The following is a 20291-nucleotide window of genomic DNA, read 5'->3' on the forward strand; positions in this document are numbered from 1 at the left end:
TATACAAATATACAAATGAGTGACACATGAGCCGGTGACCAAGGCTCAGCCTGTTCCTGGCGAACGATCCTGGAGCAGGGAGAGTCCTGAAACTGCAATCCTGGAACAGAGATAAGAGCCCAAGTGTGCAAGAGTGAGAGCTGACTGAGGGAGGAAGATGACCCTGGGAGAGGGACCACCCGGAGCAAGATGACCCAGAGCAAGAGAGCTGACCTGGAACAAGAGAGAGTACTTCAGGACAGATCCTCAGCTATATACTGGACATGATGTGCATGATATGGAATATACTGTTGGCTAATTTGGGCCTCAATCCTAAATCTAAGGTCAAATCCTAGGCTAGTAATTGGGACTGTGCTCCCTCCCAGCTTCTCCTGCACCTGCAGACACTGACACAGCAGAGAAGCTGAAAAGTCCTTCACTGTCCAGGCAGCAACTCTAAATATCAGTATGATATCAGCCTTCTCCTCAGCACAAATCCAAAACATAACCTCATGCTAGCTATTATGAAAAAAGTTAACTCTGTCCAAGCTGAAACCAGGACTGAGGACAAGAGGTAAAGCCTCTCCCTTTGCCTTCTCTTCTCCAGGCTGAACAACCCCAGATCTCCCAGCCTTTCCCCACTTGTCCTGGGCTCCAGCCCCCCAACCATCCTGGAGGGATGAGAGGGACACAGGAAGAGGTGACATCTCTGTCAGTGGCATCCTGCGCTTTGGTCAGGTTAAAGCAATTGTGAAACCACAACCTGAGAAGAGGAGGAAGCAGACTCCAAGTCAAATTTCGGAAGTGATAGAGAGGAAGAGTCTCCTTGGGACCCAGGGGTTTTTACTGCATTGAAGAAAGAAACTGATCCTAGAGTGAAAGCAAGGGTAGGGACTCACCGCAGTGGCTTATGGGACAGTGCTACGTGTGTGTTCCGTTATTGGGGTTGGAATTAACATGTGAGTGAGACACTCTCCTTTAGAGTGAGCCTGGACCTACCGTGTGGGGCTGGCAGGAGGCTAAAACATTGTACAGCAAGCTGTACGTTAAATCAAGGAAGAAGCAACTTAAAGGTGAAGATCTGCCATATCTTCACTTAGAAGGACTGGAGCAGACACTTGACAGTTGTACCTGATCTGTATTGGTGCCGTTGGTAACTTGTTCCAGCAGGTCACTGCTGAACTGTTTGTGTAATCATGAGTGCATTTCCCCTTGAAAGACAGTGAGAAACAGAGCTCCACAAATTAAACATAACCTGTCAGTGGAGAGAATGATACAGCTTTCACCAGCTCCATGCTGACATTTAATCCCAGCACTGTCGTAGGAAGGACTTGCGTGCTCTCTGTACTCCAGAGGGCATTATCAGAACAATAACAATCCATCGTGTTTTAAAATGGCTTTCACAGTAATTAGTTAAATATTTTAAAAAAGATAGAATCATAGAATGGTTTGGGTTGGAAAGGACCTTAAAGATCATCAAGTTCCAACCCCCCTGCCATGGGCAGGGACACCCTCCACTAGACCAGGTTGCTCAAAGCCTCATCCAGCCTGGCCTTGAACACCTCCAGGGATGGGGCATCCACAGCTTCTCTGGGCAACCTGTTCCAGTGTCTCACCACCCTCACAGTAAAAAATTTCTTTCTATCTAATCTAAATCTACCCTCTTTCAGTTTAATGCCATTATTCCATTGTCCTATCACTACATGCCCTTGTAAACAATCCCTCCCCATCTCTCCTGTAGGCTCCCTTCAGGTACTGGAAGGCTGCTATAAGGTCTCCCCCGGAGCCTTTTCTTCTCTAAGCTGAACAACCCAACTCTCTAAATATTTCTTAACTGGAGAGGTTCTCCAGCCCTCTGATCATCTTCATGGCCCTCCTCTGGACTCTTTCCAACAGGTCCATGTGTTTCCTGCGCTGAGGACTCCAGAGCTGGATGCAGTACTGCAGGCAGGATCTCACGAGAGCAGAGTAGAGGGGGAGAATCACCTCTCTCGACCTGCTTGTTCTGCTTCCTTTGACGCAGCCCAGGACACGGTTGGCTTTCTGGGATGCAGGTGCACATTGCAGGGTCATGTTCAGCTTCTCATTAACCAACACCTCCAAGTGTTTCTCTGCCAGAGAAGCAAGCATACAGTTATTCTAATTTAAATAATTAATTCTGTTTGTACTACAGACAGCCTGTTTCCAAGGGAATTAATGCTGGATGATTCTTATCAATGTTGCCAATTTACTGAAAATGAAATTGTATTACTAAGATCCAATAATAAAAATAATAATAGTAATAAAAATAAAAACCTCCAAAGTAACTTGGGGTTTGATAAAACATCTAACATTCCAGATCAAGAGGAGTAAATGGAAGGATTCCTAACAGTATTGTAGCTAACAAGTTGTCTTTCAAAATATCAGAGAAGTGCCTACATAAGCCTGCTGCCTGCACAAAAAGAGAGCTGCAAGTTCATATGCAACATATTCTACTATCAAATATTGAAGCAGAGTCTCTGCAAATTTCAGGATAATTTTCATCATTGGATGAAACTGTTGTATACATGAAAGAAAAGAAACCAGGTATCACATTGCATATAACATTGGAGACTGAACACCTCCAGGGATGGGGCATCCACAACTTCCCTGGGCAAACTGTTCCGATTGATTAGATTTTATTTCATTCATTTTCCTTCTTGCACTCCCATAGAAACATCAGCAGGCAAAGGGCACCTTCAACTGCAAGACTAAACTGCTCTTACGTGAAGCCATGTTAAGTCAATTGTTTTTTTCTTCACTTTTCTCAGTAACTTTACTCATAGCTGCACTTTTTTTCTGTAATTGTGTTATCATTTGTCTCTTGGTGCACATATTATTCATCTTCAGTCTGCACATGTTCTAGGTAAGGCTCTGTAGCTTCAGAAGCTGTTTTCATTTGTTACTTTAAAGAGAAACAGGACGCACATGCCCAGCTGCTATTTTACCAGCTGGTAAACGATTCAAACATCTTCTAGCAGCCTGGATCAAAGCTCATGCTGAACTGCTCTGCTTACTTTTGCACAGGTGAAAGGCACCCACAGAGGAGAAAGAGAGGAGAAGACAGGAAAGATAGGATTTGCAGCAGCTCTGACAGCCCTGCATGCATGGAACCCTCCATACTGCACCTACTGGTAGTTTCACATGTGCAAGGCTACATGTTGGAAAACAGAGTAAAACAAATGCTTCCAACTGCTCCTAACCTCTGAGGAATGGCCCGGAGGAAAAGCCCACCAAAACTGTTATCCCGTTATTATAAAGCTTTTCTTTCTGAAATATTCTTCCCTTAAAGTACACTACCAGAAAACACATTTTCACTACAAGAAAGACATTGAGGTGCTGGAGCACGTCCAAAGAAAAGTAATGAAGCTGGTGAAGGGTCTGAAGAACAAGTCTTACGAGGATCAGCTGAGGGAACTGGGGCTGGAGAAAAGGAGGCTCAGGAGAGACCTTATTGCTCTCTACAGCTACCTGAGAGGAGGTTGTAGTGAGATGGGTGTTGGTCTCTTTTCCCAAGTAACAAATGATAGGACAAGAGGAAATGGCCTCAGGTTGTGTCAGGGGAGGTTTAGGTTGGACATAAGGAAAAAAAAATCTTCACTGAAAGAGTTGTCAAGCACTAGAACAGGCTGCCCAGGGAAGTGGTTGGGTCACCAGTCCTGGATATATTCAGAAGACATGTAGCTGTGGCACTTAGGGGCATGGTTTAGTGGCGGACTTGGCAGTGTTAGGTTTACGGTTGGACTCAATGATCTTAAAGGTCTTTTCCAACCTATATGAGTCTATGAATCTATGAAGTAAGCACCTTTTCTCCTGCAATCCCCTACCTCCCAAGGGGATGCTCCTCCCAGGCAGAAGATGTTCAGCTGGGTACTGACCAGTGAGCTTTTTCTAGTCCCTCAGTTATACCCACATTAGCACAGCCCCTGTGGTTGCCCCTCCATGGGTGCTACAGGAGCACAGCCTCCTACATGGAGTTTGGCTTTAAGGGGGATCACATAAAACACAGGTGGCCTGACCACATGGGTCTACCTCTGTGTGAAAGCATGCTCTGCTGTACCAGCCTGACATTTCGTTGCCTGCATTTTGGCAGTGCCTACAACTTGTGCCAGCCCACACTTGCGGAGCACAGGGCAACAGTTTGTCCTTCAGTCCCTTGCTGCATGAGGTACTGGGTGACACCAATCTCTCTGAGGTGTGTTGAGTACCATGGGCTTCTCGGTGCCCATCTCTGTCATCATGTCACCATCCCTGCAGCAACCCTAAGCCATTACAAACATCAGTATTACTGCTTTAATTTTATGTTTACTCATGAAGTCTCTAGGAATTGGTCCTTATTAATAGCAATGTAGATGATTAAGAAATAGTGTATCATTTAAAACAAATGTGCCAAATAAATGCTATTAAAAGTCTGGTGTGGAGGGAACAAAATATCTCTATGCAAAATACTAAGATGAGATCTGGCCACAGCATGCATCCAGCTGTCTTTTCCTTAGGCTCTTGTCTAGTATTATGTATGTGTTTAATTTTACTCATTCCAGTATTTCTACTGTATGAATTCATGCAGTTTGCAGAAGTTAATGATGCATGTGAAGTATTTGCTACAGTGAGGGGCTGGATTCCCAGAAGGAGGAAAACAGGAGGACTCTTATGGCTGTTGTAATCAAAGGCAAGCTTTGGCCATGCATATACAGCAAAAATCAGGTGCCTCCCCCCAAAAAAGTCTTCACTGTTTACTCTGCACCATTCCTAAAGTAATAACACTCGTCTGCCCTAGTTAATGTTTTCTAGAGGACGCTTTGCTTTCATAATGCTATTTAACAGTATAAATAAGGGAGCTGCAGGGTAGTCCTAGTGAAGACAGCAGGATCCTTGGAAGCTGCTGTAAGTAGAGATTTTTTTTGTTTCCTACAGAGACTTCAAAAGTGTATTCTCTTGTTGCATGCAGTTGATTTGAAGTCTTTCCTAGGGCTGTATCTTATATTGAAATCTGTCTTAGCAATTTTTCCAGTGATAAAGAGGCTTTTATTGGGTCAGCTGGATGTAAAGGACAAAGACATCACAATTTAGACATAGAGTTGCCTGCACTTCGTCAGGTGGCTGGCAGGAGGAGTAAGAACCTAAAAGCCAATGGGGTGTCTAGTTGCCTTGCAGGGAAACAAGGTGATCTCTGGAGTCAGCAAATCCTAAGCACCTAAAAGTGGGTCTTTCCCAGATGTACCTCCTGGTAGAGGAAACAGGCTGTGCTCCATTAAAAGTCTGAGAATGGGTGTTTAGAGTTTTGGGGGTTTTTTTAATGTATTGGTGATTCTTCTTAAATAATTCTGTTGATTTTTATATTCAAGGTCTACAAGAAATATCTTGGCTTAAGGAATGGGATATGTAAGGTCTGCATCCCTTTTAGATGAGACATCTCCTTATTGCTCTAATCACAGATTATACGATCATCAAGAGTGAAGGAGAGAAAATGGTGTTTTCCACACGCTCAGGGGAGCTAAGGTCACAGTGAGGCCAGCATGTTCATGGAGCCAGAGACCAGGCAGTGGTCAGGTGCACACTGGAAAGTAGAAACTAGGAACCTGGTCTGATCTGTTCTTGGGACCGCTGCTGCTTTGCAGTGAGAAGAAGGCCTCCTCTGTCCCTACTGACTGCCCTAACCGCTACACTGGTGGCCTCAGTGACACTTCATCCCTGAGCATGTGCAGTAACACAGGTTCAGCATCAAATACTGATGGGGCCTGGTAGAAGAGTGAGCTTATGTTCAGGAAACATGTGCCAGGAAAGCACATGTGAGTTTGTGGTGTTCCTGTAAGTAGGCAGTTCTGGACAGTACACTCCTGAGGTCACTTTCTCACACACTGAGTGATTAGTCAAGTCTTTTTCTGTGACTTTTTTGTGTGTTTAAGTGATTTTCTTTTTTTTTTTTTTTTTTGTGTTTTATATTTTTTCTTTTTTTTTTTTTTTTTTTTTTTTTAATACAACCCTGAGTAGCTGAGGTTAGTTCAGCAGACAACGCTTGAATCTTGGTATGCCTGGTGCCCTCATAGTCCAGCTTTCAGGAGACAGATTTCTCAGATTTCCTCACTTAGAAGAAATCAGGAGGGAAGCAGCACCATCTGGTGAGCAAACAGCTTTTCTATGTCATGTCTGCATATGTTTTTGAGCAGTGCAAATTTTCATGTTGTCTGAAGTTAGAATGTGCATGAGTACCCCTTATGGGAGTGGCATAGGATGAACATTAATGTCCTGGACTGTTACTTGAGACTGCAAATGCAGAAAATTTTCTTCAGAATTGTCTCTCCAAATCATAGAGACAAAAATCAGCCCTAAAGTGGACAAATCAGCTATATCCACAAGGAAGCAAGTTATGTCAGTCAGAAAAATTAGTCCAGCTCACTTCCAGGGCTCCTGGTGGAAATATTCCAGGGTAACTTCAACTAATCCCAGCTTTCTCTATTTTCGTCTAGGATACACCACCCAAAATAAGTACTGCCATTCTGAGTTGCATCGTAGGGAAGATTGTGTGATAGGGAAGAGATAATAGATTCAACAGGTGTTATCACGAAGTCTGTTACAGATAAATTGCTGAAAGGAACACTGTCCTCCAGGTGTTGGCATGCTCGTCTGCCATTGTCTGGTTTGACTGAAAGCTCTTAATGAAAGCAACTTTTCCTTGAATACCACAAATATATTGCCATTGCATAACATAGACAAAAAGAATAAAAGAGGCAGAGAAATAAACGGGTTTCCTTCCAGGTTATTCAACAAGTCAGTGTAGATTTGGAATTAGAATTGAAGAGTTTTTAACTTCTACTCCCATATTTATGGACAAACTGTTTTTTTCTGGAGATTATATGAGTAAAGTTCTTAAAATAGGAAGATTCCTGCAAAATTAGTCCCTTCAGATAGGGAATTCCCTAAGTGCCTTTTTAGCATAGGTTCTCAGCTCTTTGCTTTTTAATAAATTGTTAGCAAGTATGCTTGGTAGGAAAATTCCTCAGTCATTAAGACCATATGAGAATCTGCATTTTCTGCTTCATACTGAAAGGGTCTCTGTTGTCAGTTTGTCACTGGCTAATCACTTGCTAAACTAGAAGCGACAATAATATCAAATGGATGGTAAATATCAAATAGCAAGTAATAATCCCCAGTCATATTCTGAAGGCTAACAGCATGCAAGTTCTATTATAAAAGCACCTTCACATTTCAAAGAAGGGCTTAATAGAGAGGGTCACTTGTATCTTCAAGGCTTAAACAACAAAAAAGGCCTCTACAAACTGCAGCTGCTGAGTCTTTTATGATTTTAAAATCAACCATTATCAAGATTTTTCTGAGGGCTGTCTCAGGAGCCTTGACTGCTTGTGATTGGCCAGTACTGAGTAACGGATGATTCAGATTCAGATTGCTTTTAATTATCTGTGAATTCAGAGCTGTAATAAAATGAAATTAATTCCATAAAAGTACATAAATTAACCACAAAATGCAAACATATCATAACTGCACAGAGCAAAAATATCAGGACAGAAGAAAAACCTTCATAAAACTGTAACAAATATTCTACAGAACCCTTAGAGCAAAACCATGCTATATGCATTAGCCATAATTTTGAGGCCAGGTCAGTTAAATTCCATGTCTACTGTGCATTCCAAATAAATAGAAATTGGCTGTTTAATGTGTATATAGAAAAGTCCATCTATCTGCTGTGTTTTGTAATAAATATTAAATGTGACAAGATAGGGAACAGGTGGTGACTTATGTTCAAAATGAAATGTTTCATTCTTCGGTATTCATGTTATTCTTAATAAATTATGACTGCAGCTGAGTAAATAGTTCACAGTGAATAATTTATCCAGAGGCAGCTTCTGAATCGGCCTGCTGGATATGCAGAAATAGACTAGGCTCAGCTCTGATGCTTTTGTTTGAGAGTTGATTACTTTTCAAAGTCTGACTAATACATCAGCTCACTGATAGCGGTTTCAAACATTCAGAACTGGAGTACTTATGTTGAGTTACAAGTAGCTAGACATATTGAGAAGTATCATTTCAATGTCAAAATCAGAGGAGGCCAAACTATAATTTAAAACTACTGTGCACAGTAACTGAAAATGTAGTTACCAAGAACCCTTATGGTTCTTCCATTTCTCAGTAACACAGTAGGCGTTATTGCATAGTCCTGCTTTTTAGAAATACTTATATCAAACATGTAAATGTTTGAATATTTGATTATAGCTCGAAAATGTTTTCTTGTTCTTATGCAGGTCTAACCGTAACTGGATATTCAACTACTAATACAAATTGCTCCCTCTGATGTTATGGAGAAAGCAGGACTGCAAGCATAGCACTTTCAGACTACAGTCTCACAAGTTGAATCATGCCAGGGCAGAAAGGTGCAATTGGTTTCATATGTCTCTCCTTGCACAAGTTTTAGCAAATCTGGTTCATTATCTCCCCAAATCCTTTCCAACTCTCTCACTGGTTTTTTTCCCTAGATTCCTCCTCAGAAATGAGGCCCACGGAGACAGTCGTACCCACATGTTCAAGGTCCCTTTGTAAAAGCTTATAGAGTGCAGAGTAGCAGCTCTGCAAAGGAATGTAGCTACCACAGCCAAGCGTAACAGGTTGATAAATGTATCATGCTTTGACCTGTAGAGCATCTGATAAAAATAAGGCCTTGTTTTTGTTAATGACATTGACCTGTTCTGCTGTGCTGAAAATGAACCCACTCCAATGGTTTGGTTTGTCTATTAAGAGACAACACATTACTTCAGGTTCTTATTTAAAGCATTATATCATTTTTATTCAGAAAGAAAGAGCACCTATTCCTTAGAGGCATAGGGCTTTATATTTGCTTTGCTACTGAAAAACAACCGCTGCCATTTGTCCTCTCTTGAAATAGGGTGCCTTATCAATCTGATCAAAAGTTTATTTAAAGATGTCCTTCATGCCTGTTTGCTCAAATTCTGTTTGTATGTAGCTATCGATTGCTGCCCACTTACATAAATTACCTCTTTCTCCCTTTACTTACAAAACATCCAGACTTCTTCTATGACATGCTTTCCAGTAATTATCTTAGACTATTAGTGTGAAAAGCAGTGGTAACAGAGCCCTCCAGTGACTAGCCATGGTGTTTTCTGATGGGATATGCTCCATTCTCTGGTCTGCTGAAGGTACTGTGTATTCAGCTAATCCATGCTGAATTTTGCCTTTGCAGGTATTTAGGGTGAGGGTGGCAGAAAGAGGTGGCAGAGACTTGCCAGGAGGCTTTGGAAAATTAAAAAAAAAATCTGGCAAGAGTTGGAGAACATGGAAACTGAGGGCAAAAGAAATACATAAGATTTATTATTCAGTGGGAATGACAGAATAACTATTTCTACTCAATCAATATACTTACCTTAGTAATAGCTTCTCCTTTTTTTCATAGGATTTTAATACAAGAAGATGAAGACCACTTTCTACATAAATTTGTTACTAGCTGGGCTTCATGCTGTTGCTGCTGGTCAGCTCCCACACAGTAACCTCAATGGACATGATCCAAATGAACCTAACCATCCCATGCATCATGGAGGGGAAGCGATCGCTTGCCTCAAACTAGTGCCAAACAATGCTGACTTTGCATTTCAATTTTTTAAAGAGGTTACACTGGAGGAACCTAATAAGAACATTTTCTTCTCTCCTGTAAGCATCTCCGCTACATTTGCGATGCTGGCCCTTGGGGCTAGATCAACCACTCAAACTCAGATCCTGGAAGGACTCACCTTCAATCTTACAGAGATTCAGGAGAAAGAGATACATGAAGGCTTTCACAACCTCATCCACATGCTGAGCCATCCCGAGAATGGGGTCCAGCTCAACATGGGCAATGCCATCTTTCTAACAGAGAAGCTGAAACCTCTAGGAAAGTTTTTAGATTATGCCAAAGCTCTGTATCAGCTGGAGACTTTTACTACTGACTTTAACAATCCCATGGAGGCTGAGAAGCAGATCAATGATTATATAGAGAGAAAATCACATGGGAAAATTACTAATTTGGTCAAGGACATGGATCCACAGACTGTAATGCTTCTGGCTAGCTTTGTTTTCTTTAAAGGTAAGTTCCTCTAGGATTTGCATTTGCATTATTCATTCTTATCAACAGATCTAATGTCAGATACCTCATTTGGAATTTCCTCTGGGGGAAATTTCAGATGCTCTTTGCTGGGCCAGAAGAGCCCCTAATGGCATACTGGAGGTTGTGGAGAGGTGGCAGGACCCCACTCAGCACGGGAGGCAGCTGGGGACCACGCAGGTTTGGTTCTCTTTGTGGCAGCCACAGGAGCTCTGCTCCAAGCTGCAGCCTCCCAAGCAGTCTGAGCTCGCTTTTGTGGGTTTAGCCATAACTCTCATTGCCCCATGTTCTTTTGATTTTCAGTCAAGGCACTGAGATGCCTGACCTAATCCCTTTAATGTCTCTCTTTAAAATAATGCATGATTCAATGGCCCAATTTACTTTTTTTTTTTTTCTCCTGTCGGTGTCCTTTATGTATATATACTAACATACTTATATATGGAAGATGCTAGTGGAAGAGGGAGGACATTCTAATGAACAAAGTGGACAAACAGTGCATTTCTGATGTGAGTTAGATGATGTGCTCTTAAGCCTGACATAAGAGAACTCAGATATCAGTTTTATCTTCATTTTGTCTTCAAATAGAGGCTTACAATTAATAGAAATTAAATGCATACAGTATATGAGTACACAGATTATGTCAGTTAAGCCCTTAAATGACAACTTACAGAAAGGTCACTTAGATCACCTGAAGAGAAAAATAGTGGTAGGTACAAAGAAAATGCCAAATTAGTTCATTACTGGCATTTGAAAAATAAAGTGAAATTGGAATCTAATGCACTCTTTTGACCAGGTAAAAGATTCTTACCTTACTCTGACACATTTTAAATTGTTATGTTTGAAAATTCTGAATTTAACAAATGGAGGAATAGGTGACTATTATTACCAGTTATATAAAATTCAATTTATGACAGGATGGGACATGGGAAATTCAGTTTCATTCTCCTTCTCTGTATCAGGCAACTGGGAAAAGCCTTTTAAACCAGAGCATACTGAAGAAAGAGAGTTCTTTGTGGATGCTGAAACTACTGTGAAAGTCCCTATGATGTACCAGACAGGCAGATTCGACTTCTATTTTGATGAGGAGCTGTCATGCACCGTGGTACGGCTTCATTATAATGGGAGTGCTACTGCATTTCTGGTTCTGCCAGCAAAAGGGAAAATGAAGCAGTTGGAGCAAACACTGGTCAAGGAAACCATTCAGGAATGGTCAGACCATCTCTTCCAGAGGTAATCTTCTGCCAGTGAGCTGCAGTAACACCTAGATTTATAGTCTTTTTTCTTTTTTGGGAATGCGAACACTATGCACTTGCTGACTCTGGGAACCGAGTGGGTTATTTTTGGCTTATGAGCCTTAGATGTAAAAATCTTGCAGCTGATTGGTATTTAACCATTCTCTTGTTGATGCCTGAGTGACATGCTGTTCCCCTCACCAGAGTGGAGACCATCCTGGTGGGCTCCCAGGAGTCCCAGACAGCAAGCCTAGACTGATATTTCTAAAACAGTCCTTCGACTGAGGGGGAAGGTGGCAATTCTAAGGCAAACCTCCTATATCGAGGTTTCAGCTAGTGTGTGCTACCTCTGATATCTCACTGACACACTATGACTCAGACACATATGTCTAAACCTTAAATAAACCATAACTTAAACAGTCTGTAGTAATGCATACATACGTAATATGCCCTACACTAATATCTTCCTTTCACGAACCATTACAGCCCACAGTGGTTGTTAGAACAGGCTAGTGATTAATTGTGGGTGTCTTGATTTTCTGGCATTTTGTTTTTGAAACTATCAAATTCTAAGAAGATTCTGTTAGCTCCTATCATTGGCGCTAGCATCAGCTAACACGTTTTACAACCTTGTTTGTCTGGGAGGGAAGATATCTGAGCACCAGCAGATGAGTAATACGCACCTAATTTATCAAGCTCTACCCTGATTCACAGCTAATAAGGCTGTGCAGTTCACACCCATGATTCTTGGTGCATCATTATAGAAATGCCAGCAGAGCTGGCAAATTGGATATGAGCTAATAACATGATACCTCAAATAGGAAAAATAAAAATGTATGATTCTCAGCTGCAAAATCAGGAATATCCTTATCTAAATGAATTCTTGGTGCAAGTTCCTTCAATATCAACTTAGGAATAAGTTATTAATGTGAGAGGTCGTGAGAACCAAATGGCAATTTCAGTTCTGCTATTATGTTGATGCCTGTGCTAACACACTTGGTCCCATCATCTTCCAGTGCACTGGGTGTTATCACATAAAGGCTACAGCACTGGGGTTTGGATCCCGTCTGTTTTGCTATTCCACCCAAGCTGTCTCTGGGCAAGACAGCAAAAGACTTGAGCTACCTAAAGGGTAATCACTGCATTAGGTGACTTGGAGGCTTTGAGGATCCCTAGACAGTGCATGAAGAGAATTCCAACAGAAAGCACACCAAGCAGGAGCCGCCTACAGATAGCCCACAGTCAAAGGCAAACTCGATCATGGCCAGCCGACGGGAGGAAGATGATTAGAGGATAATAGGGTGTTCAGACTTGCAGGTAGTCAGGCAGAGACCTTCCCTGAAGCCATGCCAAATGCCACAGCTATGCCAGAAACACTGCTTTGCTTTGAAATACTGGGGTCTGCCACACCCCTCCCCAAGCAGACTCTCTCTGTACCCCACTTCAGATCTCCATCTGCTTGAGCAACATGGGCTGTCACCTCTGCACCTCATCTTCTCTGGCTGTAAAGAGGGGCTCTCATTACTGTCTTCCTTTGCAGAATGCTCTCAGATTTGCTGAAGCAAAACACCAAATAGATTTACTATCATTATTACTATGAAGAATGATAGTGCTTGTATGACCATGACAAGCACCAGCAATCAAATCACTGCTCATTGTTTACTCAGGGTCCAACCCCTTGAGGTTTGACACTCCTGGGAATTGCACAGCTTTCTCACCGTCATTTACCTCAGTGAAAAATCCTTCTCACCACCTTCTGTGTTTATCTTCTACCTAACAGCCTGCTGAGCCTCTACTTCCCCAAATTTTCTATTTCTGGGAGCTATGAGATAACAAACACCCTTAGAAAGATGGGAATTGTGGAGGTGTTCACTGAGCAAGCAGATCTCTCTGGCATCACCGGCACCCCAGAGCTGAAGGTTTCTAAAGTAAGTCTGTGGCTGTTGGCCCTCTTCTTTCTTTCACAAACATGCAGGAAAACCCCTCTCTGGTAGCATCCAGAACCGGCAGCTAAATACCGCTCCCAGCTTCCCAACTTGACTGCAGCTGGGGTCGTCCTGGACTTAGCTTGCAAGCTTAAAGAGGAATTTGGCCCTTGGTGACAGGGTCAGATTAGTTTGTTGCACATCTGTTTTTTCCAAGAATGGTATCAGACAAGATTTCTTGGATGGTATCTGGAACACGAGAGGAACATCACCCCCCAGCTCCTTCAGAGGAGTCGCTAACGCTCACGGGCACACCGGAGCCTGTCCTCCCACCCTGGAGACCCAGTTTTAGATGTGCAGAAAAACTCTTGCAAGTGGAGCCTCTGTTCTTCATCTAGTCTTTGGGACAGAGGAAAAATAGTCTGGGACTTCTTTCTTTTAGGAGATTTCTGTAGCTCTGTCCTGGTCCCTCATTTAAAGTAGCCATGACTACAACAATACAGCTCACATCTCTGCTGCCTCTACTCACTTCTCATTGGATCCTCCAAAGCAGGGATTCTTTAAAAGGGGTTTGATTCATCTCTCACATGGCTGTTGTCTGCCCAGAATGATTGTTTTCTTTCTTTCTAGGTTGTTCATAAGGCTGCTCTGGATGTTGATGAGAGAGGTACAGAGGCAGCAGCAGCAACTGCTGCTGAAATAATGACAGTATCTCTTCCTCCAACCGTTGAATTCAACCGTCCCTTCCTTATGCTGATTTTCGATAGAGATACAAACAGTACTCTCTTCATAGGAAAAATAGTTAACCCGACTAGCACCAGCTAAAGTGACATATGAATTCTGCTTGCTGTTATTGATTAAAGATGTGAAACTGCATGACGTGATTTATTTCCATTTCTAGCAGCTTAGTATATGGTTCTTTTTTAGCAAGAGTTTTCATTCTATGCCATTTTCAAAAACTATTGGTATTGACCATGACACTTTCTTAAGAGGAAGCAAGGAACATGTTTTAAATTCAGCTAGCAAATAATGTTTTTTTTTTTACTTGACTCAAAGCTGAGAAAAGACCTAAGATTTACCAGCATTCAGAGAGAGACATTTGTATTACAGTGGAAGACTCCTGCTTAATATGTGGTTGTCAGCCAGAACAGCATATAAAATGATTAACACTCTTGAAAACAAAGCAGAAGTGGTTGTAATTTACCATAAGTAAGTAAACAAGAGATGGGACGAGTTGGATCAACAATGCAGGGTCATGGGAGACTGAAGCTTCTGATGGAGACAGCACTGGGCATGTGAAAAGCTGTCTTCAAGAGAGAAAGAAATCTGCTTTCTCCACCAGAAACCTTTTACCACTTTTCGTATTAATCTAGCAGTGAATCTTCCTGAGTTTCTTGCAGCTCAAAACAAAGCGGGAGGATCAAATCTGCTTTTGAACCTGAAGTCTTTCAACCATGTATTGTCAATTCAGCAGACTTAGATAGCCCATGTGAGTAACTGACTTCTCGCACACCAGTGGTCAGAAGGAGGATGTAGCTGGATGGGCAGGTGAGGTATTTGGATGGCAATTACATAAGCATACTGTCAGATGAAACTTGTGGAAAATGAATAATGAGCATCTAGAAAATTGTAGATATTTCAAGTACTATCCTTTTCCAGCCAACAAAGTAGATAGGGAGTACCCAATAAGCAGATTGCCTGACCCAGGGGCTGGTGGTAGGCACCCAGGCAGGACATAGGGCAGCTTGAGGGCTGGCTGGTAACTGCTTTCAACAGATCTGGTTTGGCAACAGGTACCAGAAAGAGCACAGTTGCCCCCTTCTTCCTACAGTGGATTTTTTTGGAAGGAGATTAAATGGTGTCACGGCATCAAGAGTCACATCAGGAGAAGACAAATGGCTTGGGAAGCTAACACAGCCTCAGCAAGGTCTTGTGTGCCCTCTGTGAAATTAAGAGTAAGTCTGATTTTATCAGTCTGGTTCAAAACACTGTCTCCCCTTTCATAATCAAAAGAAAGTCCCCTTTCTGCTCTGTGTTCCTAGTAAAAAGCTTGTTAACTCTCAGCGATGGTGTTTGACAGTGTATTTTGACTAAACAGACACAGTCTCTGTATAGACAACTGCATGACAACAGGACTCCCAGTTAAAGAGATGCACATGCACTACATCATCTTCATGGCTCCTTCCTGCACTCAGCTCCATCTGTTTGGGTGGCTTTGTGGCCCAGCTGGTAATTCATAAGGCAGTGTATCTGACTGTACAGGTTTCTTGTCTTCCTGAAATAGGACTGCACGGTGCAGCATCAATAGGTTCAGTACTAGCTGTTTTCACTCCTACTGTTAACTGCTGTTGAATAACAGGCATTCAGCAAAGCGGCAGTAAAACCTTTAGGGATGAGAGACTTCAAAGAGGTGAGATCCTTAGCTATGTATTGAATTACCTGGAGTTGCACCAATTTGCACCAGGTGAAAAACTGACTTAATTCATTTTAATATTGTGATTCTCAGTTTACATCAAGAAATGTGGAAGAAACAGAGGTCCCAGATGCAGAGTTACCTGTGGCAGCTTCAAGACTACATATTGCTTGCTCCCTTGTACCTCATTTTGGAGTGGATGGAGACATACATAGAAATACAGCATAGGAGGAGGAAGGTTGTCCACGTGTGGTTCTGGGAGAGATTTGAAGACCAAGAGAATCCCTCACAGCAGCTGCATCAGCTTTTGCAGGCTGTTAATCCATAGTTTGGGAAAGAGACTCCTTTCTTTCCTCACCTCAGTATCTTGGTGGTCTGGCAGACATGTGCCCCATTCAGAAGCAGGATTTGGGAATTCTGTTTTCTGCCTGTATTCCAGGAAAATGAGTCCACAGCACTGTGGGAGGAAGGTGCAGGAGCAAACGTACTGCCACACAGAACTGGCGCTCTGCAACTTGTGCTTCCCCTCTTGCTGCATCTCATATATGATCTCTCTGTGTTTGTAAAACACGTTGGGGAGGTTGCAGAAACAGCAGGCAAGGTGGTACCTGCGTGACAGCCATGGGAAGACAGAGTGGTGGCAACAAGGGGCGTCTGCCATTCCCACAGGGGGTTTCCTACGAGTGCCAAGATCAGCGTCCGGGAGCCGTCTGCCAGACATGCTTCATCAGGCAATAGCTCCTGGTGTATTGACATCTTTCTGTGATTTTCCACTGCAGGATTTGCCAGAGACAGTGTTGAAGAAGAGGCAGGCACCACACTTAGCACAAAAGAGCAGCAGACAGCTTGCTCCCTGCCTACATCCATGCTGCACTGCACCATTTGTTACATGGCCCGTTCTCATCTCTTCACCCCCCCATCCACCAAGTCCTACTCTCCTAATCCTGCTCTTGTCGCTGCAAGCAACACTAAACAGATTTTCCCTATTACACTCGCTCTTTGCATTTCCTCTCTGCACCAGATCTTTTTCACAGCCTCCCACTCTCCCTCCTGCAGACTAACATTTTATCCCTCCCACCTGCTGGCGCCATTTGTTCGTGCAGGAGGTAGATGGTGCTGGCTCAGCTGTAGTGCCTGCTCCACCAGCAGATCCTGCTCTCCTCCTTCCCAAGAAATGGAGGGTGGGAGGCAATGGGACTCCTTGCCTCCTGCAGACCACCTTTAGGACACTCATGGTGGAGTGGGGAAGGCTGGGTGGAAAGGCAGGGATTCAGGCCACTGAGCTGTTCCTATTTGGTGTGACGGGAAATGTGTGGATACAAATGAGCCAGAGGTGCACCTCAGGAGCCATTAAAGACCAGGTTCATTAGCCATTGACACAGCTGACATAAATAATAAACGTGGGAAGGGGACTCACAGCTGTACTTGTGGTGACCCCAGGTTTGGTCAGCCTGGTTATCTCCTGCCCAGGCAGAAAGCCTCCTTTCACTGACCGCACCAGGGTCATGCCATCGGCTGTGGCCTGACAGCCTCCAAGTGCTCCAAGTACCATGTCCCAAGACTGCAACAGCCTCCCCAGCTCACACACCATTTCTGGAAGAAGGCATTTGGGGTACATGTTGCTCATTTCTCACCATTATCCAAGGCTGTACTTGGAGGAAGGGAACTGAAACTCCCCTCATTTCCCACCCCAGGACCTTCAGCCCACCTACAAAGACTAGTCAAGGGAGAAACTCCCCTTTTACGCTTCAGGCAGGTGTAATCTGACAGGTCTTTTTCCACATGAAAAAAGACATGGATCGGCATAACCTTTAGCCTTGCAAATACAGCAGTGTTGTTGCTTGTACCACGGCTACCTGCTTTATGCTAAACTAACAGCGCAGGCCTCGGATCTCTGTACACATCAGGCTTTGCTTGGACTTGTCCTGGCCTGCCTTGGGTTTTGTTTTAGCTTCTTTGTTTGTAACTAATTATCCAGCAACCAGGTGCCATTATGTAATTTTTTCTTAGCTTTATATTATTGCATGGTCTAACATTCACATATTTTTACAAATATAGATATTTCTATTAACTAGGAGATATTAAGAACAAGTAGTTATTCTGCATACAGTGAAGTGTCTATGGCCCTAGAATGAAAAATGGAGTACAGCCATGGAGGAGTGATAGCAGCGGACTTGAGAATATGGGTACAGGATGGTAGTGGAGGCCTCAGGGCTATAAACAGCTCACCAGTGCTCATCAGTGGTCATCAAAGGGTTGCAGCCTTGGGAGCTGGGTAAAACCAGTCTGCAATATAACAAGGAGAACAGAGACTGAGTATTCAGTATATATAAGATAGTATAGTATATATAGAGCATGAGCGCAAATGTATAAAAATAAGCCCAAGCTGACCCCAGAGCACAGAGGTTGCACCCACCACCCTCATACCTCTCTCAGCAAGGATGAAGAATGCGGCCCTCCTGCCATCCACTTCCCTTAGGACTGAAGCCATTGACTTGGGGAACCAGAGGGACAGAGGAAGGGTGAGCATAACACCAGACAATGGGGAAGATAGATACTAAAAAGTTTGTGTATATTAATTTTAACTATACAGAATCTAAACTATAAGTCTTAATATTGTAACCAGACTAATAATTCTTGGGTAAGACCGTTAAGATTTTAAATATACTACTGATAAATTCTTATCTTTGCATACAAGGCATGGGGTTTTTTTTGGTTTTTTTTTGTTTGTTTTTTTTTTTTTACCATAGCAGGATTTTGAGTATAAGAAATTGGAGGGAATTCAAGCCACCCACTCTGTTACATGGATACAAAAAACCTGGTATTATCAGTGAGTCCCCTGCACATGTGAGTAGAGCCAAAGGACAGAACAGCCCTATTGCTTTCTTGCTTCCTGTATGCAATATGAAAATACCCCACATAGTGCAAAGTAATCTCTGAAATGAGTGGATCTGGAGGAGAAGAATGAACAGAGCCCTGGCCTTTCGAGAAGACAGAAAACATAGCACTCCCCTGACTGAGACTCCAGGTGGGAGCTGTTGCAGGCCACAGGTGTGAACAAGCATGATTAGCATCTCTCACTTGCTCTCTGTCATCATAATTACTGCAGGATGTCAAAGATACAAAGCAAGACCCCAGGGCTGAGGAAAATGGGAGGTCTCAGTGCAGAAGCACCAGCACCTGCTACACCATGACTGTCTACAGCTTCTCTTCCCTCTGCCAGGTGACACCTGAAGGGCTAACATATCTCATGTGATGATGTATCAGTGACAACAGACCTGACCAACTCATCCCTTTGGCAAAAGGGGAAGGCAGCAGGTGAGAAGCCTCAGGGTGCACTGAGAATGCAGCACCAAAATCACCATTTCAGCAGTAACTCAGAGGATACTGGCACACATCAGATCACACATGCACCAGAGGACATGGTGCATGCAGTGCCCAAGCCATGGGAAGGGAGGTAGAAGCCCATGAAATACGCAAGAGGCTCACAGGTGGCAACATGCTGAGTCCAGAAAGGGAATGGTAAAGCTGTCTGGGATGCCAGCTTTTGTGGTATTTGAAGCAGGAGACCATCATTGGTTTACTCAAAAGGCAGTGTTTTGGCTCAAGATCAGCTCCGCAGAGTGATACCAGTGTCCCAGAGGTCCCTTCTCCCAGTGCCTAGGTCATGGCATATAAAGAATTGATGTCTTGGAAAGAAAACCTCCCCCCAAAACCACCCCTTTGCAGTCAGTCAGTGAGCTCTGCCCGCTGCCGAGTGCTTAAATCCTTGTGGAACAATATGGGACAAAAGGCAAGAGTTGGTGCAAGACAAGAGGTATTCAAGGCAAGGAGACAGCCCTGGGTGGCAGCCAGGACCCCACCTGCCTCCAAGGACCTTTGCCTGGCCTGCATTCCTATTGAGCCCCCTGCAAGGGGACAACCCCAGGCAGGAGGCTGTGACTCACAGCCCAGAGACCCTCTGGGTGACTACTCTGGGGCTAACAGGCTCCCCTCTGCTCTGTTGAGGTGGTCAGAGGAGACCTGTCCCATGGACAGTATTTCAGACCGGTTCTTTAGTTTGGAAACTGAGGAAAGCACTACAACAAGCATCAGTACAACTCCTTTTTCTTTGCCTCCTTATCTTATCTGATACCCTGTTACTCAGTCACTAGATATTTAGCAACTTGACCAAAAGCACCTTTTTTTCCCCCCTGGATAGCAATAAGGTATAAATTTTCATCATTATTTATTCTGTCTTATCTTCAGTAGCTGAGCCAGTCAGGTACAGATTAGTGGAAGGCATCAGCATTCCTGTACTCACTGACATGGGACAGCAGCTCATTGAGAGGAGAAATCATAGCTAAAAACTCTAGCAGGTTGCTTTCTTCATGGTTATATGGAAAAACTACTTAAAACAAATCTTCCCTGCTGTAAATGACTGTGACCCTCCTGTGATAGCTACGCAGAAGTTGTTGTGGCAAAACCCTTGTGTGCTCATTCACGTGTGTCAAAATCACAGCTCCCAGGGTGCCCAGCCTCTAACCACAACTGATGTTGAAATATACAGTGTTATTGCTGTTGTAGCATTGATGACAGCATTTTTAAGGACAGCTTGTTGCAGGCTGGGTGCAAATGTG

At 43.3% G+C, this 20291-nt stretch overlaps 1 protein-coding gene across 1 annotated transcript; it reads left to right on the forward strand.

Moving 5' to 3' along the window:
- The first annotated feature begins 9435 nt into the window (after positions 1-9435).
- On the forward strand, positions 9436-14084 carry LOC104458573 (alpha-1-antiproteinase 2-like). The gene is made up of 4 exons (XM_010072371.1): positions 9436-10084; positions 11062-11332; positions 13115-13262; positions 13890-14084. The coding sequence occupies exons 1-4, from the start codon at positions 9436-9438 to the stop codon at positions 14082-14084; spliced, it is 1263 nt and encodes a 420-aa protein (XP_010070673.1).
- Positions 14085-20291: the final 6207 nt, after the last annotated feature.

This window comes from Pterocles gutturalis, unplaced genomic scaffold (genome assembly GCF_000699245.1).
Source record: "Pterocles gutturalis isolate BGI_N339 unplaced genomic scaffold, ASM69924v1 scaffold6922, whole genome shotgun sequence".
Lineage (NCBI taxonomy): Eukaryota > Metazoa > Chordata > Aves > Pterocliformes > Pteroclidae > Pterocles > Pterocles gutturalis.

Excerpts from the sequence above, each read along its gene's own strand:
- LOC104458573 (XM_010072371.1), top strand. The coding sequence starts at position 9,436 with ATGAAGACCACTTTCTACATAAATTTGTTACTAGCTGGGCTTCATGCT. Across the intron at positions 11,333-13,114 it reads TCAGACCATCTCTTCCAGAG|CCTGCTGAGCCTCTACTTCC; the intron begins GTAATCTTCTGC and ends TCTACCTAACAG. Across the intron at positions 13,263-13,889 it reads CAGAGCTGAAGGTTTCTAAA|GTTGTTCATAAGGCTGCTCT; the intron begins GTAAGTCTGTGG and ends CTTTCTTTCTAG.